This window comes from Balaenoptera physalus (assembly GCF_965194825.1).
Source record: "Balaenoptera physalus genome assembly, chromosome: 1".
Classification (NCBI taxonomy): domain Eukaryota; kingdom Metazoa; phylum Chordata; class Mammalia; order Artiodactyla; family Balaenopteridae; genus Balaenoptera; species Balaenoptera physalus.
This window is the reverse complement of record NC_138882.1, coordinates 33193145-33218525: the sequence shown is the minus strand read 5'-3', so window position 1 is coordinate 33218525 and position 25381 is coordinate 33193145. Positions and strand designations below refer to the sequence as shown.

General features: G+C 44.5%; 2 protein-coding genes across 15 annotated transcripts in view; one reads left to right on the top strand and one right to left on the bottom strand.

The window, feature by feature from the left end:
- FAM72A (family with sequence similarity 72 member A) overlaps positions 1-4435 on the bottom strand; it is a gene marked incomplete at its 5' end in the record, with an annotated part of 51817 nt that extends 47382 nt beyond the window's left edge. For 5 of the 6 annotated variants that reach the window (XR_014264387.1, XM_082464066.1, XM_082464068.1 and 2 more), the window contains one exon: positions 2326-2489. Coding sequence is in view for 5 of the 6 variants with exons in the window: in XM_082464066.1 (XP_082320192.1) it covers positions 2326-2477 (152 nt within the window). Of the gene's footprint in view, positions 1-2325; positions 2490-4286 lie in introns of those variants that run through there. The other variant, XM_082464069.1, reaches the window with a different exon arrangement.
- SRGAP2 (SLIT-ROBO Rho GTPase activating protein 2) overlaps positions 3954-25381 on the top strand; it is a 235405-nt gene continuing 213977 nt past the window's right edge. For 8 of the 9 annotated variants that reach the window (XM_082459154.1, XM_082459152.1, XM_082459153.1 and 5 more), the window contains exons 1-2: positions 3954-4093; positions 5851-6459. In XM_082459154.1, coding sequence (XP_082315280.1) covers positions 6393-6459 — 67 coding nt within the window. In that variant the 5' untranslated portion in view covers positions 3954-4093; positions 5851-6392. Of the gene's footprint in view, positions 4094-4974; positions 5109-5850; positions 6460-25381 lie in introns of those variants that run through there. The other variant, XM_082459151.1, reaches the window with a different exon arrangement.

The window sequence follows — 25381 nt, the reverse complement described above, 5'->3', positions numbered from 1 at the left end:
AACCATTTTTAAGTGGACAGTTCATAAGTGCTAAGTGTATTCATATTTTTTGTGCAACAAATCTATAGCCTTTTTCATCTTGCAAAACTGAAAGTCTATACCCATTAAATAACAACTCCCCATTTCCCTCTTCCCCCAGCCCCTGGCAACCACCACTACTTTCTGTTTCTATGAATCTGACTACTTTAGATACCACAGATAAGTGGAATAATATAGTATTTGTCTTTTTGTGACTGGCTTATTTCACTTAGCATAATGTCCTCAAGGTCCATCCATGTTATAGCATGTGACAGGCAGGATATCATTCCCTTTTAAGGCTGGATAATATTTCATTACATGCATGTACCACATTTTGTTTATTCATTCATTTGTTGAGAGACATTTGGGCTGCTTCTACCTCTTGATTATTGTGAATAATGCTGCTAAGAACATGGGTGTGCAAATATTTCTTCTAGATCTTGCATTAAATTCTTTTGGATATATACCCAAAAGTGGTATTGCTGGATCATATGGTAATTCTATTTTCAATTCTTTTGAGGAATCGCCACGCTATTTTCCGTAGTAGCAGTACCATTTTACATTCCCACAACAGTGCACAGGGTTCCATTTTTTCATACCCTTGCCACAAAATGTACTTTTGATTGTAATTTAGCATGAATTTTGTAGGCTCAAAGAGCTGCAAGAGACTCTAAGAGAAACTGTAAGAAAACGATAGTGTATTTTGCAAGGGTAAGTTAATATTTGTGAGCTCACTATAAATATGACAAACCTTCTATTCAAAAAATCTTATGTGTTCATTGATTTGTATACATCTTAGCACATTAATCCATCACTATTATAACCCCTACATGGAAGAGAAGACAAGAGGAAAGACCTGATTGTACTCCAGACTCTGGTCTAACCTTTAACAATTCACATATCTGAGCTCTCCTTATGACTATTTTATACTTACCATAGCTATTGTAAAGACGAATGGGTTAATATTTAAAATTGTTGTTTCTGTATGTGCTACTAAAAAGAAAAGGCACTAGACAATAAATCACAGAAACTTTGCAGTAGTAGGTTCTAGATTTACTGTCTAGTGCTTTTTCTTTTTGCAACACATACACACGCACAGAGGTACTTATAATAACCCATTTATCTTTGCAATAAATGAGGGCCTTTGGCTTTGCCATTAGGCATGACGACTACACTTAACCCAATGAAGATAAGATTTCAAGGGAGGAAGAGTCCACAGCTCTGAGTATATTTAACTTTTTAAAAAGTTTCTATCATTATCGTGAAATTCATTTTAAAGTATTCTGATTATTAGTGTGCCTTCTCTGGCTCTGTGTCCAAAGAACAGCTGTCCATGGGCATTTTGGATAATTTCTCTTTCACTTTAATGGTAAAGTTTCAATGAACAGCAAAATCTTGAAAATCATGTAAAGGCGCATGTGTGTTGACTACAGAAGGAGAAAGTACCTTTTAGAGCTAGAAAAAGGTATATTTGAGTCAAATAAAATGGCCGTTTTTCCAAATAGGAAGCAAATTCTTAAGGACTCTACACCTAAAAGTGGGTAGCGACTGAAAACAGAATTTAAAAGGATTTGAGTGTGCAAACCAATGCATGACATCTAAAATAAGCTTTATGGGTGCTCCCTTGTTAAAACTCCTTCAGTAGCTTTCCGCTGACCAAAAGCGAAAACCCAAAGACCTGTGCTATCCAAAACATGGTTATTGAGTACTTGAAATTTGGCTAGCCTGAACTGAAATGTGCTATTTGAGGGATAAGTCCTGTTTCATCCCATAAAAATCTATATGTCTCTCTCATTCAGAAAGAGAGAGAGAGGGAGATTCTAAGAAGAGGATACTGAATTAGGTGGACAATGGATCTGAATCAGCATGCCAATTGCAAAAAATGGTAGAAAGCTAGGGAATGTTTTTTTTTGGAGTAAAACTTTAGTAACAAAAAATCAGAAACTTAAATGACCTCTCTTCTCCAACAGTACAGAAAATCTTGCTTGAATTACCTACCGTCTCAGTCATGGAATTGATCCAGTGAGAGGATGGTTGGGCAGGGCACAGTAGCCAGGGATCCAACTGAAAGGGCCACATGACTATAATTGAACTGGAAGCATTACATCAGGACTGACCACTCTGGCTAAACCACAGACTTTGTCCAGACAGTCTGCCCCCTTAGTTAAACTCCAGGGGGATCATCAGACTGTTGGAAGTGCCTGGAACACCAAAATGATAACCTCCTTGTTGACTCCCAGAGGTTCAAACCATACACTTTTCCCATCTAGTTAAAGGCTACCGTTGCCCGCCACTAGCATGACTTACTTGGTAGGAGGGATGTCTGTAGAGAAAAGGTCTATTTCAGTGTCAGCCAGCAAAACAGCCTTCATTCCCCTAGAGCTGAGCACTTGTTTACAGAATTTGCAACACAGGATGGACACGCGCCGGTCATTGAAACTACAGCTGCTCGTAGACATGGCGTCCGGGGAAGGATGAGGTGCGGGACTTTGAAAATAGAGCAATACCCTCCCTAGTTTGATTCTCCCAAGCTAAAAATCAAATTGCGATGCCTCGATCTTTTCTAAGCCCGAAAATTGAGAAGGAAATGAGTTCTTTTCTGTTTTCCCGTGGGAGGGTAAAAGTAGTATTTATTGAGTAGAAACAGGGGAGAAGCAGCAGCCTTGGCTTTCTCTTTAACTTTCGGGGAAGGGAGAGGAGTTTGAAGTGGGGAGGAGGCAGGCTGCAAGGTGCCTCGGGAACTTCTCTAGTTTTCCCTTTCTCCAGTCTGAAGGATCCTCCACTCTTTAGCTCCTGCTCCTTTTGCAATTCCCTTAGCTTCTCCCGTACAGGCTCTTTTATCTAAAGCTTCCCCCTTAAGCCCCTCCCTCGGAGCGCTCCAATTTCTCTCTCGGATCGCTGGCTAAGCGTCCCTACCCACGCGTCCTCTTTGGAAATCTTTCTCCTCTCCCCAGGATTCAGAAATCCACTCAGCTTTTCCCACCGGGCAATCCCGGGTGCTCCTTAATCCTCCCGCGACCCTCCTCCGCTCTGCTCTTTCGCGGGCCGCCCGCTTCACTTCTCTCCTGGCAGTCCCCAGCCCTCAGCGTGCGGGCTCTCGCGTCGTTCCTCTAGCGACTCCCTCCCCTCAGCTTTCCTTCGTGCCCCCCAACGTCCCCTCAAGTCTTTCCCGAGCGGCCGCTCCAGAGCTCGCGGTGGTGTTGGTGGGGCGGGGCAGAGGTCGCTTTGGGGGCTCCGTCGGCGTTGGTGTCTCTGCCACTGAACACGTCGCTTTTTGCTCCCTCTTCCCCTCTCTGCCTTTCCAACCGGCTGTCAGTTTGAATTGCCAGCGCTGCGCACCGATTGGGAGAACTACAGTTCGCCCACGTCCCGCATTGGAAGGCTCGGGAGCCTGCCCCTGACGAGATCTTAGTGGCCAGGAGCTCTACGCCCCGCCCCAGTAACGGTGCCTAGATAAATTCGGCTTGCTGGTTGGCTGAGCTTGGCCCCTCCTCCGATCTCATTGGTCGGCTCCGGGAGGTTTGGGCGAACCCTACTCCCGCCCCAGTGAAAGAGGCAAGGCACGCCCTTCGCACTTCTCATTGGAAGACGTTCTACAGTCCCCGCCGTTCTCTACTCTTTATTGGCTAAAATTCTCCGCAACGCCCCTCCTCACTACCCCGGTCCAATTGGTCGTGCCTTCTCTCAGAAGTATGTGTTTGGCTGTTGGTTCTATCTTAATCCCGCCCATCAGTTCTACTTTGGGGTTCGGCAACCCGAGGAGGAGCTTACTCTGTGACCACGCCTCGGTAGTGCTAGTCACACCTCCAAGTTTCGCCAGCCCCTCCTCCTCATTCCTAGCCTCTTGGGATCACCTATTCCTATTGGCTACAGGCCCCATCGGTCGATAGAAAGCGGGCGGTGATTGGCAAGGGGGTGGGCTCTGCTTCCCGGCGGGGTCCTGCGGAGTTGGCGGAGGCTCCTCAGGGGACTGGGGGACCGATCTGCGTAGACGCGGGTGGCGGGGAAGAGAGGGGAGGAGAGCTCTGAGTGGGAAGCGGAGCCGGGGGCCCGGGACCCGTCGCGTCAGAGCCAGGTAAAGGCTCCTTCCCTCTCCCCTTTCTTCTTCCCCGCCGCGGAGCTGGAGCCCTGACTGAACAAATCCGGGCAGAGGCGGGAAGGAGAGGGCGCGGATGCTGCTTTCGGCGTCGCCTTAGCGTTGCCGCCCGAAATCCCTCAGACCGCCTCCCTCCTGACCCACTCCCAGTCTCCCAGTACAGCCCAAATACTTCTTTAGGACTGCATCTCCGCCCTTTACCGTACTGCCTGGGACTCTGCCTTGGCTCACATGCCGCCGCGCAGTCCGCACCCAGCCCCCTCCCCAGGTCCTCTGCACACTGGCAGCCTTGGTCCACCTTTGGGCAACCGTCGTTGGCATCACCCGTAACCATCGGCTGCTCTCTTCCTCTGTCTCCAAGTCCTGGCAGACAGGCGGGTTACAGCCCTGGACCCAGAAGGAGGGGTGTTCCGCACTGCTTCCGGGGCTCTTCCCCTGCCCCAGCCCCCGGCCCGCCCGGAATGGCTCCTCTTCACGCACTCCCGTTCCCAGACCTATATCTGGGTCCCCAAAGTTGCTAATATCCTAGTACTCCATGTAACATCGCGGCCCACGATAGTCTCCTAACTTCCCCCTCACCCCCAAGGTAATCCTCCCTTTGCCCTCTCCTCGCCTATCAAGCGTGTGCAGAAGCTCCAGTTATCCTCGGTTCCCGTGCAGCCTCAGGACCCCACCTCTCACCCCTCTCCCCGCTTCCTGCCTGTCTGAACCACCACGCCGCTTCTTCTGCTCCCTGTTCCTCCCTCGGTGCGGCCCTTTCTCCAGGCGCGGGAAGTGGGAGACTCCCGGCGCGGAAAGGGAAAGGGGCGGCCAAGGAGGGAGGGTCGCCGCTGCGGCGCGTCCGGGAGCGAGACGCCCGGCTCTGCACTCCCGTCCCAGTCCCTCCCACCTCCTGGGCCTGGGTCGGAGCGGGATCTCCTCGGGTACCTCCTGGTGCGAGGAGCTGGGACTGCGACCCTCAACGACCTTCCCCCAACCCCCAGCCGGGGATTGGGTGCGGTATCTGGGATCTCTGGGCTTGGGTGACCAATTGGGGATGGCCTGAGAGGCGGTGGCTGCCTTCCTCCCCCCCCCCCCGCCCCCCACCCCCCGCCTTCCCGGTTTTCCCGACTCCGACCCTCGCCTCTAACCCGTTTCCTGCTTCTGCCGACCACATTGTTTTCCTGGATGTGTCCCGTGCCGAGCAGGCTTTTTCCTGCAGATCACTCCCCCCTCACCCCCCAACATTTTGCTGCCAAGAGAAGCTAGTAACCAAAAACAAAACAACTGGGAGGAGGGGCGGAGGGGAAGAAAAGTTGTGCCCGGGTGGCTTGTCCCTCCCCGGCTTTGATCCCCTTTTAAGTCAAGGGAGTTGCCCCAGCCGGGGGTCGGGGGCCGTATCGTAGGCAGGGCCGGGAGGGTTCCCTCCGGTAGCCGCTGCCCAGCGCTGGCAAGGTTCGGGAGGTCGCCGAGGTGCCGCAGTCCCCGCCCGGAGGCCCGCGTTCCCGCCGCTAGTCCCCACCCCAAGCCCTCGAAGGCGGCTGCTCCAAAGTGTTTTCTTTCAGCCTTAAAACAAAATCCGGAGGGAGCTTCCTTCCTCCCCACCTCGCTGCGCCGGGCTCTGCGGGCCGGGCGGCGTTTGGCTGAGATGAATGGGCCCAGGCCAGCCTGGAAACGGCTTCCCTTACCCCACCCCCGCATCGATTAGGTTCTGCGCTGGGGCTGATCGCCCCCTCCTCTTTTCCCTGCATTTACAGGCAAGTGAACCGGAGCAAACGACTTCCGATCCAGTCTGCGCTGCTGCGGCTCCCGTTTGGGATTTGATTTGCAGCATCTTCGAGGCTGTGCAACAAAAAACCGCGAAGCACGCCCAGCCCTCCCCCGGCACCCCGATACGCACCCACTCCCTCCCGGGGACCCAGCTGGGCGAGTCCACATCCCCGCGCTCCCCACACCATGTTGTGCGGAAGGACTTCCACTCCCCGCCTGTGTCGTTGATGTCAGACCCCAGGCCAGCCTCCGGGCGCTGCAGTTCTCCCGGCTAATGCTAAGGCTGCGGCTTGGGCTCTAGCACAGGAACCAACCGCCGCCGCGCCGGCCCCAGCGCCCACCGTCTGCATGTGTCCGCCGTAGCCGCCTGCCCAGCCCGCAGCCCGCGCTCCCCGGAGCGCTGGAGACCACCACGGGGGGCCCCTTCTGCCCTTGGGAGAAGCGATCTTGGAGGTATTGATTTCGGTGGTTGGATTTTTCCCGTGGATTTATCAATTCACAATTCGAATTTGGAAGAAAGAAGGAAAACATGACGTCTCCAGCCAAATTCAAAAAGGATAAGGAGATTATAGCAGAGTACGATACTCAGGTCAAAGGTAAGGGCTTTGAAAAATAGCATAATGCATATTCTCTGTAGACCATTGAGACATGGATTTCCACCCTGATTTGCAAGATGTTCATTTCTTTGGGTGGAGCAGGTGGGGGCAGGCTGACCCCAGAGGTGGTTTCATATGTGGGTCTGAGCCTCCGAGGGATTGGCCATGCCAGGGGCCACAGGCTCTGGAAAGGAATTTTCGGAGTGGGCTTTAGATTTGTCTGTAGGGCTGGCCATTATTTTGGCAGTCCTTTTCCCCAGGCTAAAAAGGATGGGGGGAGGGGCAGGAGGTTCTTGGAGAGAGAAAGGCGGCAATTTGCCTCTGGGTGTCTGGGTCAGATTTCCTTGAAGGACAACTGAAATCTGACAGGTGTTTGGGAATTTATTTCAGAGGTTGAAGAGGAGTCCAGGCAGAGAAAGGCAACCTTGAGAAGGTGTACCATTTGGAGAGCCCTGGGAGAGGCGGGGTTTTTTTCTGATGCACTATATCAAAACATGACATTTGCTATGGCATCAGGCACAGAAAGTCTGTGGCCACCTTGGGTGCACCTTGTACCTACCTGGTCTCTGGTTGTCTGCATTCAGAGATCAGAGAACAGAAAGAATAAGGTCACTCACACCCGGTCTCCGCCCTCACCTAAACCTGAGTGGAGTTGGGTTGTTGCTGCGTGGTGCTGAGTCTGGAGAATGGGAAGACATAATTGTTTAACCCTTCTGTGTTGTCCTCTGCTCCAGAATACATGCTTTTAAAGGCCTCCTTACCTCTCTGCAAAAATATGAGGGGTAAAGCAAAATGTGGACCTAGAGAAATCAAGTGACCTGCCAGCACATCTAGTCTACTGCCTGACTTGGCGCATGAATCAAAACCCCTTCCCAGATAGCCTTTTTTAACCAGCAATTCCCATAGAAGGGGTTCCCGCCTGTTAAAGAGCCCCAGCATATGGTTATGCAAGGCACCGTCCCTTCTTGGCCAGTCACTGGAAAGAGCCATGTGGCTCTAGCCCACTGAGACTTCAGCTGGGTAGTGGGAGAGGTGGGTGGCCTTGAATGTTACACCACATGGTTGGAGCTCTGGGTTTTCCTTTGTTTCAGAGTACAGAGGGAGGGGCCCCTCCTTCTTTCCCTGCACCAATGTGAGAAGACCTTTTCCTATCCTAGAGGACTTGGGAAGGGCCATGCCTCCCCTCTAATGATTGCGGGGGGGTGCGAGTAGGGCTAGAGTTTGAAATGGGAAGCTGCTTTATCTCTTGGAAGGTTGGAAGATAGTTTGAAGTCCCCACTGTGCCTGTAGGATCTTTTTAATGTCATCAGCTTGGTCAATGCTGGAGGTGCCCTGAAGGTCCCTCAGGCTCCTGGGCTGCAAATATTGGTGGGTTTATTGCAGAGATTGGGGAGTTGACTGATGGATAGCTTCAGTTGAACTGGGATTGGGAGAGGTGTGGTTGTGAGGTATAACTGAGGTCTTGGCCTCTTGTCACTGTTCATAATCTGGGCCTCTTTTTGTAAACAATAAGCCACTGGCCTCGGTGTCCTGTCCAGATGCACTGCAGTTTGCTGCTGGAATCCCCCCTGCAGTTTTAACCAGATATGTCATTCTTTTTTTTTTTTTTTTAATACATCCTATTCTTAACTGTTGCCATAGGGAGCGTTAATAACTTTGACTTTCCCAGATTTCTCTCCAGAAGCACGCCATTTGACTAAGGTGCAAAGTGACTTTGCATGTTTATTTTTTGGAAGGTTCGGGACTGATAGGTGTTAATAGAACTGTATCTGCTGATTCTGTATTGGTGAAGGATTTCTCACAAGTGTCTCAATTAAATACTTTGTGTATATACAAACATTACTTATTGAGATGATGTAATGCAGTTGACTATTTGGGGTTTCTCTTCACCCTTGCCACAAGCAGGGGACTCTTTTGATTTGCACTGATATTTTTGCATTAACACTATTCAGGATCGTAGAATTTTATAGGTGGCCGAGCATGATGTCTTACTCAGAGAAGGTGCCCAATGAATGCCTAAGAGACTGATTTGAATGGTTTAGTCCCTCATTTACAGCTGAGGGGAGTATAGAGAAATAAAGAGGCTTGTCCAAGGTCACACAGCTAGGTGGTGGTAGATCTGAAACTAGAAGCAGGTTACTGACTCCCAATTCTCTATTCTATTCTATTCATATTTATTATGATACATCATTTGACCAGAGTAGGGAAAAAAAAACTCAAGAAGCCAAAGTCTGACAATGGATACTAGTAGTAATAGTGATAATAATAGATTACATTTTGGGTGGTCATTATGTTCCATCCTGTCCCAAGTGCTTTATAAGAATTGTCTCATTTAATCTTCACTTAAAACGTGGAGGTGAATATTACTTCATCCTCTATTCACTGCATGAAGAAACTGAGGCTTAGAGAGGATAAAGAAGCCCTCCCAAGGTCACACAGCCAAACCACAGCAGGTGGACTCCACTTCTTTATTCATCAACTAGTTACTGAGTGCCTTCAATGGGTTCTGGGGACTGATGATGTAGCAGTGAACAAGAAAAAGTCCTCTCCCTCATGAAGCTTGCATTCTAGAGTCTGTGTTCTCCATGGAAGATCATAGAACTTGGAGACAAAGGACCCAGGTTCTGGATTGGCTCTGCTCCCCTGCTAGCTGGAAGCCCTTGGTCAGATTTATGATGTTTCAGCTTTTTATGTGTTGTGTGGGACTCATAGTGCTGCCAGTCTTACCTCTCTTATAGATGCCAAGATAAAAAAGAAAATTGCTTTTTTGGTCTGGTGGTTAAGAGCGCAAGTTTTTGAGTCAAAGGGATCCAGGTTTAAATCTCAGCGCTGTCACTCGCTTGCCTCGCTCCTTGGGCAGGTTACCTGACTTGTCCAAGCCTCGGGATCCTAACCTGGAAAATAGGCAACATAATATGTGTTTCCTAAGGTCATTGTGAGGATTCAATGAGATAGTATATCAAAATCATTTAGCACAGTATCTGGCACTCGTAAATGCTCAATAATAGTAAGGTCTGCTGAAATGGGATGACCATTAAGGCCACATTGCCTTTTCACTCCCAAAGTGCCAGTTATAATGATAGGAAACAAGTCTAGGATGACACTTGAGTTCTAGTTTAAGTTCCTCCAGTAGTAGTGAAAGGTATCTTGGTTTAGTCACTTAAACCCTCTAGAACTCAGTTTCCCATTCTGTAAAATGAACAGGTGAACTGTCTAATTGTTGGCCGCTGTTGTTCTATATGTCTCTGACCAGAGTCCTGGGTCTTGCTTTTCAGTCAGAATGGTTTGAATCAAGGGGACCCTTAATGGACTTTGGGGGACCCTGTCTATCCTGTGGTTTTGGGTCCCTTTAAACCACCTGCTTGCGTGTGCCCTGAGGGACTTCTGAGACTGCAGCCCCAACCCTACCCCAGTGTGGTTTTATGAGGGGCGTGACTCCTTAGTCTGCCTTGGAGCCGACTTCTTAAAAACCATCATTGTTTCTGGTTTGTGGGTGTTCAGATTCCTTTGAAAGTTCATGCCTTTCAATCTCTGACTCGAAAGCAATAATACTCTTCGTATTTGTACATGGGCTCAATTTACAAAGTGCTTCATATACATTCATCTCTGCAAATTCTTGACAGATTCATGGTCAGATTCATCGTCATAACCTGAGGCCTTTTGGCCTCTAGTTAGTTAGCTTCTTTTGGGATTGGAGCAGCAAAAGGTGGTAAGGTGCAGGGCATAACCATCACAAGAGGTGATAATCTAGCTGGCATTTGGATGAGTTCACATCACAGCAAACCCTCCCAGCTATTGTCCTGTCTTTGTTCAAGGCTACCTTTCCTGTACCCTCTCCACACCTTGAGTTTTTACTGTCCCCCAGAAAACTTGAGATTGACAGTTAATGCAAATACTCTAGGAGGAATCATCTGAAACAGAGTGGCACTGTGTGCTGAGCCGTCAAATTCTCTTTCTTGAGAACATTAGGGGTCTTGTCTTTTTTTTTTTAATGTCTTAGAAGAACAGTGTGTGAGCACCACAGAGCTGAGAAGTGAAATTTTGTAATTTCCATCTGGAGCATTTTGATAGAAAAGCCTTTGCCTGGAACAGTTTAACCCTTTCAGGACCCTTTCAGAGCAGGAGATGAAATTTAAAACTTTAGACATATTGTGTGTGCACACACACTTGGGAATGCGGATTGCTGATATTTAAACAAGCTTGTTCCCCGGGGAGGTGTGAGCGGTTCTTCACTCCTGCCAGCAAAGGTCTTCTCCGAAGCTTCTTTCCTCCCAGCCCCCATTCCTCAAGGGAGCTTTAAATATACTCAGTTTGTGAAAAGCTGCAGTAAAACATCTCATTGGAATCCCCAAGCAGATGCTATCATCTTCCTGCGAGATGATTGAAGGCACCTCTTCCTTTGCTCAGGGAAAATAGGACTCTAAGTAAGGTGAGCTCCTGGAAGAAAATGAAGCTCTTGGAAAAATTAAAGTACTGTACTCTGTATCTCCAAGTTAAAAGGCCCTGGAGGAAGGTGGTGGGCAAGGAGCTGGGGATGCTGTGCGCTGTGCAAAGTAGCAATGGTTAGAAACAAGGTTTGTGAGGAGTCCTTAACTTTTCCAATTTCAGGCATTCTCTTGGGGAATGGGAACAGAAATTTCCTTTGGAGAAGCCCATCTGGTAATTATGCACCACACAGGTTGACAGCCCAGACAAGCCCTAATCATTTCTCTGTTTTGAAGTTTACAGGGTCTGACCTGGCCCTGATATGTAGGGTCCACACCCTTTTAAAATCAGCAGGTGCTCAGCCCCTGACTCCTAAACTCCCACTGTTCACTCTAGATAAACGTGGGCTGCTGGTGGCACCTGTAGGGTTCTCCTTCCAGAAGAGAGGTTTTCTTCATGGGAATTGTGATTACTCTAGATCCTAGACCTCTGAGGGCTTTGTTAGGAAAATATGATGTCATGTTGTAGGGAAAAAGAAGTTGATATCGCTACTGGTAATACAATTCAAGTGAATAGTTTTAACTGGTCAGCTACAGAATTGGACTTTTGGGGAATCTGGGAGAGTTACCTTCAAAGTTGTTTGATTTAAAAACAAGTAATGAGAGCACTTAAAAATGTCTTTGAAAATTACAAAATAACACCTTTACTGATTTTACAATAATGTGTAGGAAATCTCATCTCTCTCTCTCTTTAATTGTGGTAAAATACACATAACATAAAATTTATCATCTTAATCATTCTTAAGTGTACAGTTCAGTGGCATTAATTACATTCACATTGTTGTGTAACCATCACCACCATCATTCCACAGAACTCTTCATTTTGCAGAGTTGAAACTCTGTACCCATTAAACAATAGCTGCCCCCTGCCCCCATTTGACAACTCTAGGTACCTCATATAAGTGGAATCATACAGTAGTTGTCCTTTTGTGACTGGCTTATTTCACTTAGCATAATGTCTTAAACGTTCATCCAGGATGTAGCATGTGTCAGAATTTCCTTCCTTTTTAAGGACATTATATGTATAATCCACGTTTTGTTTATCCATTCATCCATCCATGGACACTTGGGTTGTTTCTACCTTTTGGTTATTGCAAATAACGCTGCCATGAACATAGGTATATTCCTATTTTTTTAAAATGTCCTCTACACCAAAGTTTTACAGGCCTGTGTATACATTTCTATATACTCACCTGTCCTCATTAAATTTTTAGAATTAACCTTTAAATATACATATTTTCATATTATGAGTATATATTTATGTTGGTAGTATAAGCATTGTATATTAATTTTATACCTTTTAATAATTACATGAATGACTAAACTTTTATTGTATTTTTAACAGCTTTACTGAGGTTTAACTGACATATAATAAACCTCACATGTTTGAGGTATACATTTGATAAGTTTTGGCATGTTGTCTACCTGTGAAAACATCACAATCAAGATAAGTGAATGAAACCATCACAAAGTTTCTTCATCATAATGTGTTAATAAATGAGTAAGATAATACTGCATTATAGAAATGACATTAGGTTAAAAACAAATAAGTATAAGCCAGATATTACCAAGTTTTAAATAATGATCCAAGCCACCCAGATTGGTCCCTGGAAAATTTATTTAACCTTAGTAAATAAAAATAAACAATCTCCCAGGGAAGTTGTGTTAATAATTGTGTCTCAGCTAGTACCATGTTTAGGAGAGAGGGTACAGGATAGGGGAAGAAAGAAAAGAAAAAAATCTTGGATACGTTACAAGTTGAAGAGTGACAGTATCTATTTTCCTATAGTCCTTGCTTGAACTAGTCCCCTGGGCCTCAGGCCTCTTCTGACACTGGTCACAAGTGAGCCAGATGCCAAGGGGAGGGGCTGGGGGCTCCCATGGGAGATCTGCTCAGAGTGTTATGAATATGGCTTCTTTCCTCTAATGATTGATTCCCTATCGTCTGTTGAATAGAGGCCAACTTTCCAAGGTGAATATTACTTGGTCTTCAATCTGGCTGCAACCTATCATGTCAACCATACTTTTTCATTTTACTTTAAAAGGACTGGAGGCCTATCTGCACTATTTGACATTCTTTATTTTTTATTTTTTTTGGTCACACCACGTGGCTTGCGGGATCTTAGTTCCCCAATTAGGGATTGAACCCGGGCCCTCAGCAGTGAAAGTGCGGAGTCCTAACCACTGGACCACCAGGGAATTCCCTATTTGCCATTCTTTAGACGCATATACTAATAACTAATATTTTGCTGTTTGTTTGGGGCTTAATGTACTAGGCATTATGCTAAGTACTCTACATAAATTATTTCATAATTCTTACACCAATTCTAGGAGGAATATATTGTTATTATCCCATTTTGCTGATGAAGAAAGTGAGGTGTAGGAGATTCAGCGACTCACCCAGAGGCTGCAGCTAGTGAATGAACAGGAATTAGAACCTCGGCCATCACCAGAGTCTAAGTTCTGAGCACTGTTCATGAAATCCCTCTTTCTCCCTGCCCAGCCCCACATCTCCACCTACTGAGATCTCACCCTTCTAGTAAAGCTCAACTTTTCTGGGATGCCCTCCTTGGTCACACTGATCAGAAATGACCCTTCTCTCTAGTTCATTCACATAGCGCTATGGCATTGATCTTGTACTGCCTTAGGTTTTAAATATTTGTCCTTTAGTCTTCTCTCTACTGCTAGACTTCTGGTAGGAATGGTTTGAGGTTGTGTAGTGCAGTGCAGTGCACTGCAAAGAGTGTAGGCTTTGGAAGTAGCCCTCAGTTGGAATCTTGTCAATATCACCTCCTTGCTCTATATCCTTGCTCACTCAACTTCTCTTCTGTGACACAGAGATAAAACCAACCTTGCCGGTTTATTGTGAATGTGTGTAAAATGCTAGCTCCATGTGTGGCAAGTATTAAATGCTAAATAAGTAACTCTTACTATGGGGGGGCCCCTTCAGATAGTAAACATGTCTAGAATAGTGTTGTAGCCTAAATGGTGGCTCTTAGTAAATATATACTGGCTGTAATGATGAATGCATAAATGAATGACCTGGACTACTACAAATAATTTTTTTAGAAGTAGTTTCTTAATTTGATCTTGATAATATATCTTGCATAATACCACCAAAGTGATTTTTTAAAAAACCAAACTTATCGTTCTGCTAAGGTCATAGCATAGACTGTTTACATCCATCACTTCCCAATTACCTTGATCACATTTTTTACCACTAGAAGGCTAAACTGCCTCTCGTTCCCTTACTGCATTATGTTATTTCATGCTTCATGCTTTATCCATGCTGTGTCTTCTGTTTGGAATGGGTCCTTTTCCTTGAACCTGGAAAACTTATCCTTTAAAACCCAGCTCAGATGTCACCACCTCCAGGAAGTCTTCCCTGCTTATCCCTACTCTCTGCATAGTGACCTTGTGCAAGATCCCAAGCAGGATTCCTTAGCATCTCTGCACAGGGTTAATCAGCCCACCCTCAGCATCTCCTCAGCAGTGTCTTTGTGCTTATTTGTATATTGCACTCATCATATTACATTGTAATCTCTTCATTTACACCTCATTATTTATAAGTAGCTGAGTACCTGGGGGATGGAATTGTCTTTTATTCATTTCCATGCGTCCAGCTTCTGGCATGGAAATGAATAAATACTTATAAATTGAATGTGAACCTTTTCTGAGTTGAGGTTGGATTTGACAATGCCAGGATGCCTTGCTTCTGCATTTCTCCTCCTACTCCAATAACAAGACTTCTCCTTATGTTAATGTTATTTGAAATTCAAAGTAGATTAAGCATTGTGAATATTATCATCATACAGGGACAAGTACAAACTATGTCGCGCTGTGGAGGTTCCCCAATGGTGTTAAGTTTTTCCTTATTTACTACCCCCTCTGCCCCTTTAGAATCATTGCCCTAGAGCTATACTTGAGTTCTTCAATCATGTCTTTCCTTAAAATTCAAGGAAAATATTAACTCTGAAATTCGAAAGAGTTTAAAACAAAAGTAAGGTTTTTCTGTAATTGAAGCAAAACACATTCTACATTTGTCCAGGATTTATTCATCATTTAAAACAGATATTCCAGGTCTAAATTTGAGAAAGTTTAGGTCTGTTTTGACCAGGAGTTAAAACAGAGTTGACCTGAAGAAGAACTGCTGGGATACTTTTTCGAGGCATGGTTTTGGAGAGAGCTATTGCCTTATTAGAAGCAGCTACATGGTCTATGGTAAAAGGGAAAGAAAGGTCCAAAGTGCCCAACAGAAAAACTCTCCCCGCTGGTTTTTCTAGTCATTTGGTATTAAGTAGCCTTGACTTTATTTATACATTGTGAACGAAGGGTTCTGAACTTGAAATATACATTCATGAGGAAGGAAGAGCAGCTGGGAAGTGCACCTCCTCCATTTCTATGAGTATTTTAGGATGCCATCTGTTAGGGAGAAGGCAGAGCCTTTTTTTTTTTTAACCTTTTCTTCTAAAAATGCACTAATCTGGGCAGGTGACCCAAAAGGCATCATGAAAGTTGGGACCTTGTCTTTGCTGCCTGAGCCCAGATTCTGCCTTTCAAATCATAGTAGGGTCTGAGTGCTCACCCTGGAGAAGGTGACCTCACCAGCCATGGGCTCCACAGGAAGACAAAGCACAGAAGACAAAGGGATCCAGGAGCGTGAGCTGGCCAAGACGTGATATGCCTGGAGCTTTAAGAAACACATCCTGTTTCTGAAGAGTTGGCACCAATTTCTCCAAACGTTGAAACCCCTTGGAGATCTGCTCCTTTTTCCCACTAGTCTTTTTCTTGTGTTTATTTATTTATTTTAGGGGGGTGAGGGTAATTGGGCCAGATCTTGTCAGATGAGTAAACTGCTCTTTGGGAAAGCATCTTGACTGAGATATCTATTTTGGAGCAATACTTCTTTGGGTCCATAACAAACTGAACTACAGGGCAGTATGGTTCCCTGGGAAAGAGTGCTGGATTTGGAGTCAGAAAGCCTTGGTTCTAGTTTGGCTTTGCCATTTACAACTGTGATTTTTGGGGTAACTCACCTCAGGTCTCAAAATTCCTTGTTTGTTTCCTCATCTGTAAAATCGGGACAACAATTCTTGGCCCTGGCTAATGGTGGTGGTGATTATGATGAAGATGGCTAGCATTTAGTGAGTACTTCTTATGTCTAAATTGTGTTTGAAGTGCTTTACGTGTAGTCTTAACTCATGAATCTCCCAACAGCCCTATGAGGTAGCTACTATTATTATCCCCAGTTGACAGATGAGAAACAGGGAGGTTAAATAACTTACTCCAAAGCACACAGCTAGTAAGTGATGAAGGCAGAGTGGGAAACCAGGCCCACTCAACATTGTTGTGAGGCTCCAATGAAATAATTCATTTGAAATGCCTTTGAAACTGTGAAATGCTGTGGACATTTAGTTGATTGTTCTCATTTCCTAGTATCTTGATGCTAAAAGGAGTTCTAAATGCAGTGTTCTAAATGTCTTCCTAGTATGTACCTATTTGATCTGCCTATGCCTTGGTTTTCTCATCTAGGAAAGTGGGGTTAAATTAGAAAATTTCTAAGGCCCGCCGCAGCTTTCATGGTTCATTCGTTTTGCTTATTTAAGATATTGAAGGTAACAGTTTTGCCCCTATTTCGCAGGCACACTTGTAAGTACAAAACCCGTTGTATTGTCTGACTGACACTCTCCCCAGCCCCAGGGCTTGCCATGTCTGTGTGGCTGCTGCACACATGGAGCGTGGACCCCTGTGGTGGCACAGTGGCAGCTGCTCTGGAGAGCATCTGAAGTGACACTTGGTTAGGTGTCACTATCTGATAGAAAGGTGAGCCTCACAGCTGGGGAAATTGAGGTGAGGGATAGTTACTTGATTGACCTAGAGGTGGACTTGTGACTGGGTTACTAGGGACAATAAATGCTTTAATCAGGATAAATATATTAAACCTAGGACTTCCAGTAAGCTCAGAGACTTACAGAGTGAGAAAATTCTCCCCTGATACTGGTGTATATGGTTTTCCTCATCAATGGTCATGGGCCAGAGGTGGAACTTGTGTTAACGCTGGGTATTATAGAAATTTATGTTGTGTGCAGAACTTGAGTTTAAAAGAAAAAGAAAATGGAAGTTGGGTGATTGTCTTAAATTAAAATTATGGAATAAGGAAGTAGGAGGTTTTAATCCCTGACATCTGGTCTGGGACAAACTGGGCGGAGGTGGCATGGATGTGGAACTGGGTAGGGTTAATCTAGACATCTGGGCTGTGGGGTAAGTGACTTCAGACTCTCCCAGGATGTAGGATGGCCTCTTGACTCTTATATTCCTCTCCATGTGTTAGGCCCTTTGTCAACTAAGGGATTTCTTTGTGGATTGTGATGAGGTATGCTGTAATATGGAGTGGAAGTGTTCCACGTTTGTGTTTGTTTTCTTTCCACCTAATGAATAGGCTAAGTAACAGTCTGTCGTTTTAAAATGAGTACCATTAATAATGATGACAGCTCATATTTTTATCAGTACAGCATTTAAAAAATATCATTCACAGGGAGGGAAGGAGGGCTGTAGGGCCATGGAGGACTAGCTATGTCATGTTGGACAAGTCCTTCCACTTTTGGGATTCTCAGCTTCTCAGCTAGAAAGTAGAAAGATGGATCACTAGTTCCTTGCTTCGTCATTTTTAGGACATACGATCCAAAATGGTTATCTTCAAGTGAGTTGACACATAGAGTTTACATGTTCATAATTGTCCTAAGAGAAGGCTAGAAACCATAGAACAGATACTGTAGGTTCTTCCTACTCATCTCTCCTACTCCTGGTTTAAGATTTCATCTTTTTTTAAATTTTATTTAATTTATTGGAGTATAATTGATTCACAATGTTGTGTTAGTTTCAGGTGTACAGCAAAGTGATTCAGTTATACATATATATATATATTCATTCTTTTTCAGATTCTTTTCTCATATAGGTTATTACAGAATACTGAGTAGAGTTCCCTGTGCTATACAGTAGGTCCTTGTTGATTATCTATTTTATATATAGTACTATGTATATGTTAATCCCAAACTCCTAATTTATTCCTCCCTACCACGTTTCCCCTTTGGTGACCATAAGTTTGTTTTCGAAATCTGTGAGTCTGTTGCTGTTTTGTAAATAAGTTCATTTATATCATTTTTAAAAATTAGATTCCACATGTTAGTTTAAGTTTTCATCTTTAAATGACATTAGTAAGCTTTGTGTTTTAGATGTCCTTGGAGTCAGTTGTGCTGTATCTCTTATTTATTCAGTGATTTGTGATGATGTAAGTTATCTCAACGCTTTGCTGTCAGCAGTTTTAAACAAACATTGAAGCATTTTGGGTAGATGATATCTGTTGATTTGATTAATGAGATTCTTGATCTGGATATTTTAAGACCAGGGACAATACAATTTTAAAACACCTAGTACCCTTTAAAACTACAGTAGTGTTCCCACTGCCAAAGCCTGAAATCGATCGATACCAGTTAGTTCTTTCTGACAGTACATGTGTGCATGTGAGCTTTCTTTCCCTCTTGGGCCAGGGAGCAGGGCTGCCAGTCCAGAAATGCTAGCTCTTCTGGATTCAGCAGCAAAAAGAGTTCATCATTATCCAGGCAGAAACAAACCTCCCAAGTTTTTAACCTTCCGTTACCTAAAGTCTTCTCCTTGTTCCTCACAGAAGATGAGGCACTCCTGAGCACAGGCGTGCGCGTGCACATATATGCGCACACACACACTCTCTTACAAAACTTAATGTAAAACGATCTCATGTTTATGAGAGCTGGAATTACTTGTGTTGTGCAGACTCAGTGGGCATGATGTGAAAGCAGGGCTATTTGGCCTGTGGAGATTGCAGATAAGACCATGATATGTAATTGAATAAGAATTTGAAAAATTATCCGATAACATTAGGAGCAGCAAAGCACTCGCTTGTGCTTTTTTTTTTTTTTTTTTTTTTAAATGCTCGAGAACTATTTGGAGGAGGAGTAAGGAGCTGCTAGCATTGTTTTCAGGGTGTGGGAACCCCCTCCCCACCCCATGAGCCAAATCTGTTTGCCCAGACAGAGTGTGAGGTCTCTGAGAGATCCCAACAAATCATTTAGTATATTCTTCTGCCCCCGGCAATTCTTCAGTCTAATCATGTCAGGAAAAGGGCTGTCAGCTAACCTTTAAAATCTTTTCCAGAAGAGTACACTGTAGCCTACCTTTCCATCTTGTTCCAGTGACCCAAACTATAAATGGTCAATTCTTTCATTTGTGGAGCTTGAAACAGGATAAAAAAGGAGGCCTGATGAACTGAACTTATGTTTTTGCTGATGCCGCCACTCCCTCTGTACAGACCTTTGCTTCATCTGGGTTCTCAGTGGCTCAGGGAAGGAGGAGGTAATTGATGAAACTTTCAAGGCTTTGCCTCATGGCTGCTGGGGTGTTCTTCTTCCCAGTATCCTCCCTTCCCCACTGCCACCAGTTTTGGTTCATCTGGTACTGAACGAGGAAATCATGAGCTAATTTCAATCCAGCACCCATTTATTGAACACCTACTGTGTGCTTGTTACGTGCTGGGTTGTGGGCATCTAGAGGTACATAACAAGGTTTTGGTTTTCAAGGAGCTACAGCCTATTAAAAGGAATGGACAGGTTACACAAATACAGTGACAGGGCTACAGTGGAGGGATATAGAAGGCCCAGAAGGGAGAGAATAGTCTGACAATGATTAACATTGATGAGGCTGGTGGAGGAGGAGGATAGTGATTGCCTCTTGGTATTAATAGAGCACTCGACAGTCTGAGAAGTGTCTTTCCATACTTTATCTCATTTAACCTATGACTGGCACGACAACAGGGCAGTGTGATTTCAGGCAGTTTTGGTCTTTGTTTTCTGGGCTTTTTGGAAATCTTTTATTTTGAAATAATTACACATTCACACGCAATCGTCAGAAGTAATACAGAGAGCTTGCACATACCCTTTACTTAGTTTCCCCCAATGGTTAACATCATGCAAAACTATAGTACAGTGTCACAACCAGGACTTTGACATTGATACAAACTGCTGAACGGTGCCGTCACTAAAGGGGTCCCTCATGTTGACGTGTTATAGTCCTGTCTCCCCCTTCACCTCATCTCACCTCCCTTAGTCCTTATTCCTTAACTCCTGGAAACACTAATCTGTTCCCCATGGCTATAATCTTGTCATTTCAAGACTATTATATACATGGCATCATATAGTATCCAGCCTTTTAGGATTGGCTTTTTTTCACTCAGCATAATTATCTGGTGATCCCTCCAGGTTGTTTTGTGTATCACTAGATGATTCCTTTTTATTGCTGAATAGCGTTCCATTGTATGGATGTACCACAGTTTGTTAACCATTTACCCATTGAAGGACAGCTGGGTTGTTTCCAGTTTTTGGCTGTTAAGAATAAAGCTGCTGTGAAGATTCATGTACAGATTTTTGTGTGAACAGGTGTTTTTTAAAAAATGGAGGTAATTTTTTTTAAATGGAAAGATTGTAGATTAGAAGGTGGAAAATCTAGGTTTTGTTATTCACTAGGAAGTGATGTATATATTTTCCTAAAACTGATCACTTAACTTCTTGAGTCTCAATTTCCGCATCAATAAAATGGCATAATATATGTTCTGCCTACATGCTAGAGTTGTTGTATAGATAAACTGAGATAATATATGGTAACAAACATTATAAACTCTAATAAAATATAAACATTTCTCAGTGAGACAAGATACCACCTCACTGTGTTTTCTGGGAGAACTGAGCTGGAAACGTACCCAGAGCAGTTCTTGAATTGCAGTCTAGAAACAGCTCTTTTAGGTGGCCTTTCTTTTTCTTAATGTTGATGTGTGGGTGTTTCTTATATATTCTGGTTACTTATCTTTTGTTGGTGATATGGGTTGCAAATACTTTCTCCCACAGTTGGCTTAACTTTTCACTTTTTATTGGATTCTTTGATGTATAGGAAATTTTAAATTTTAATATACTCAAATCTGTCTAGCTTTTCCTTTATCGTTTGAGCTTATTTTAGAATGCACATACACACAACCTTTCCTATCCTGAAATCATAAGGATATTCTCCTATGTGTTCTTTTAAATGTTTTTAAGTTTTGCTTCTCACAAATCTGACTTGAATAAATGTGGAATTTATTGTTGTGAATGGTGTGAGGTAGGGCTCTAACTTTATTTTATATTCCGTATGGCTAACCATTTGTTCTGATTCCATTTGTTGAAAGGGGCCATCTTTTCCCCCACTGATTTGTAATGTCATATTTGGACATGTATTGAATTTCCACATATTTGTGGGCAAGATGAGCTTGCCTTCATGCTGTAGTGGTGTTAACACTGTTGCCATCTGGAATGTGCGACAGGGGCTGTTGAGGAAGAGTTGCATGTCTCCCTCCTGAGGTAGGCAGCAGTAAGCTGTCACCATGGCTCCAACCAGAACAGCTCTGCTTTTATGTTTGCTATATTGGGTGTCCACCTCAGATTTTATTTGATGATATTCTTACACTTAAAATCTTTTTTGGAAAGGTTTTAAAACTATAGTAGTAGCAAATTATGTGTTGGAAAGTGTTTCAGAGATAACCAGGGGTCTTCTCTCTTGTTTTGGGTTGGATTTCAAGGGCAAGCCATGCAGAAGTCAGGACCTAGCGGTGAGGGGAGAATGTGCCAAATAAATACATGACTTTGTGATTGTCAGTAACCCTGAACATATCACTTATGCCACCAATAATTAATATATAGGTTCCACGAGAGATTTAGAGCTGTCTAGAATTTAGTGGGTATCCTCTACAATCGCATAAACCAGTGGAGAAAAATTGCCAACGTATACAAAAAGTAATAAAAAAAAAATTTAACCAACAGCAATACAAGAAATGACATCAGCCAGTGGATGACTGAAAATGAGTAGTGTTGATAAGAACTTGAGGAATTCAGAGATGGGAGAGGTGTGGGCCAGAATGAATAAGACCTTGACTTACGGAGTAGGATTTGGCTAACTGGAGGGTAGGAGGAAAGAACAGAGGCCGTGTGTGCACTTCCCTTGGTGGTGTTCCCACAGCCCCCACCATGCTCACCCCTCCGGCATCACTTCCTACACCGTAATACAATGATGGTTCTATCCACCCTCACCCCACCCCGTGCCCCTTCCCGCAGATACACTCTCCCTACCAGAAAGGCGCTTGTGAGCTCTTTGAGGGTGGGCAGCCTTTCATCTTCACATTCCCAGCATCCAGCAGCATGTTGGCATGTGGTAGGCACCCAAAAAATGTTTGCTGAGTGAGTGAGTGAGTAGACCCTGGCTAGAGCAGAGGAGTTAAGAGACAGGGGAGTAGGATTGGGCTGGATGGATTTTGATGATCTTGAAGATCAGCCAGAGTCTGACTCTGTGCTGCCGCGGTCAGAACAATAGAGGCCATCTGGGTTAAAGAGTGGGGCCATGCAGTCCTGTTTCAGAGACACTTTGGTTGCTCTGGACTGGGAAGGGAGACTCGCTCCTGCCTACACAGTGTACACCAGTCTGTGCCGGCCCGGAAGTGGGCGCTGTGAATATGTTGTTAAATATGACCAAGTCTTATTGCCACCGATGAGGGGAGTGTGATTCTCCATTTACTGAACTATCAACTTGTGCTCAGACAGATGATCTAAGGTGACAGGTGACCTGGGGTGGGGTGGTGACTGAGGCCCAGGTCTGTTGGGCTCCAAAGCCTGCTTGTTCTTTTACCCTTAGTACCATGTTTGTCCACATTATAGTCAGAGACACTACTAAGGTAGGAAAATGGGCTGCAGAGATAGGAACCAGGGCCGAGGTAAGAGTCAGGAATGCCTGAGGTTTCTAGCTTGGGAGACAGAGAGGACAATGGTGGCGATGGCAGAAATAGTCACGGGGAGGTCGGGGCGCTGCGCTTGCCGAGAGAGGGAGCAGAGAGCGTTATTCTAGACATCCTGAGTTTGAGGTGACAGTTCCATTCAAGCAGGAATTGCATCAGGCAAGTGACAGTGCCATCCCTTCCCCACTCCTGCCACCCCACTCATTAAATCTGTCATTTTCCTTTCTTCTAAATTGAGAATGTTGCAGAGAAACCGTGAAATAGATGACACCTCACTCCCATGCCAAATACCTGACCTCATTTGCAGCTTCTTTACATTTCAGTTTGAGAAATGTTCTCCCTTGAAGGGGGACTTACTGTTTGTGTTTAGGAATTAATAGCATTTTCTTTCCCCAGTCCCTGTAGGGGATGAGCACAGCTAAACAAGGAAAGGAAAAACTTGAGCTCCTAGCTGCCCTGTTCTCCTCTGATAAACCTCTCTCCGGCCCGAGATTCGGTTAGAGGCCCCTTTTGAGGGTCAACCTGTGAATTAAAGAAAAGTCAAGTCAAACCCCACCACCACCCTCCACCACCGGAGCTCTCAGGGTTGACAAGGAGCTGGCAAAGGAACAAGTTATTTTAAAAGCATCCCAAGGGAGTGTGGGAGAGGCTGAGTTCAGCGCTACTTGACTGGGTGATGCCTGGGCTGTTTCAAGGTGTGGGAGCAGAAGTGGCTAATTGTCCTAATTTGAATAACTTTGGGGTGGTGAGATAGAGGGCTTGATTGGAGATTGTGATGTGGAATTTGTTGACAGAGGAGATCAGACTAAAGCTATTTATGGGAAAACATATTTTCGATATTGGCAGTTGGACCGAGTGGATTCCATCATCACCTCCAAAGGCTTTGAATTTTTAGTGTTATTTCTGTTTTGAGCAGAATGGCCTGTGATTGCTTCTCATCCAATGTGCTGGATACAAGGAGACTGTAGGAATTATTATAATCTCCTTTTTAAAAAAAATTTCTGAGTAACAAAGATTATCCACAGTTGGCTTGGGAATTTTAAGCAACCAGATTTTAAGCAATTTGGTAGGAAAAAAACCACCCAAATGGTGGTTTGAAGGCTTGCACACCAATCCTAGCTTTGACCCTTAACTACATTAACTACACGGCCCTGGGTAAATGCCTAACCTCTCCTGGCCTCAGCTTCTTCAGATATAAGATGACCATGTAATAAGCATACCTAGGGGTTGCTGTGTTGATTAAATAATATAATGCTTGTGCATCTGCTTTGTAAATTACACAGTCCAAACAAGTATACATTAAGATTTTATTTGCTGTGACAGAAAATGGTGGATGGTCTCCTGAAGTTTGTTTTAAGGAGACTTGACCTGTGTAACATTGACTCAGGATGTTTGTTAAAGTGAATCACCCGTTGCCTTCTGGGCCGTACTTGAAATGACATGCCGTGTTATGGTGAACCTCTTTTGTACCGCCCCAAGTTTAGGTTTGCTCTTACACAATTTGGGTGAAATTTATGTGCACACCCATTCTTCCCCAATAAGAACAAAACAACAACTTGGGCAGGGCAGACATCAAGATAGTGACTTAGCAGGCAAATATGTGATTAATAATGTAGATTTGGCCTAATATTAGTGTGGGCCTCTGTATACAGATGGGTAAATGATAAACAGCAAGTCTGCCAAGTAGAGCGTGTTGGGGAACCTATTGGCTCTGTCTATGCTTGAGTACACTATGCTGATGCTGTACTTGATGTTTAACTAAATACATTCATACCAGTTGCATTACTTTGCACTTATTTATTTGTACATCTTTCTCACCTACTAAACTGTGAGCTCCTTGAAGGCAGGGACTGTCCCTGTTTATGTTTGTTTTTCTGGCATCTAGTGTAGCGCTTTGGCACACAGTAAATGTTTATTGTTTTACTGGATGAATGAATGAATGAAACTCTTGGCACTTTTATTCAGTTAAAAGGATTTTTGTGGAAGGTGTAGATGTGTGATTATTCGTGTTGTCATCTGCTAATTTTATAGATGTCTCAACTGGAGACCCTCACTGTGGAGGAGAGACCCATATTTATGCAAAGCTGGGTTGTGGCAGTTGCCGCCTCCTGCTTCGTCTGCCTGCAGCCAAGCTGCCTTGGCCTGATGGTGCAGTGGTGAGCACTGACTCTACACTGGCCTGTGGTCTCTTAATAGAATAATGGCCTCCCTCAGCCCCTATCCCCTTTGCCTTCTGTCTGCCTCAGGCAGTCTTCCTCATGCACATGGTTGTCTTCATCACACTTGTTCCTTCCCTTCTCTTTTCCAGTGCTTATCCATTATCAAGGAAATCTTTCCAAACCCTTCTTGCCGATGGTGTATTCTTCTTCATGAGTTAGAGCTCAAACTGAACACCCGCCTCCAACATACCTTAATCATGGCAGATGAACTGGAAAAGCACTAGTGATGAACCTGAAAGGAGAAAAGCCCCTCCACAAGGCTCACAGTGAAATGAAAGCAATAAAGCACCAGTGCTGTCAATGTTGAAAGCTTCTAAAAGTGCCCCTACGCCTCCTTTGGAATCCCTAAAAGTTTCCATTTACCTCCTCATCTTTCT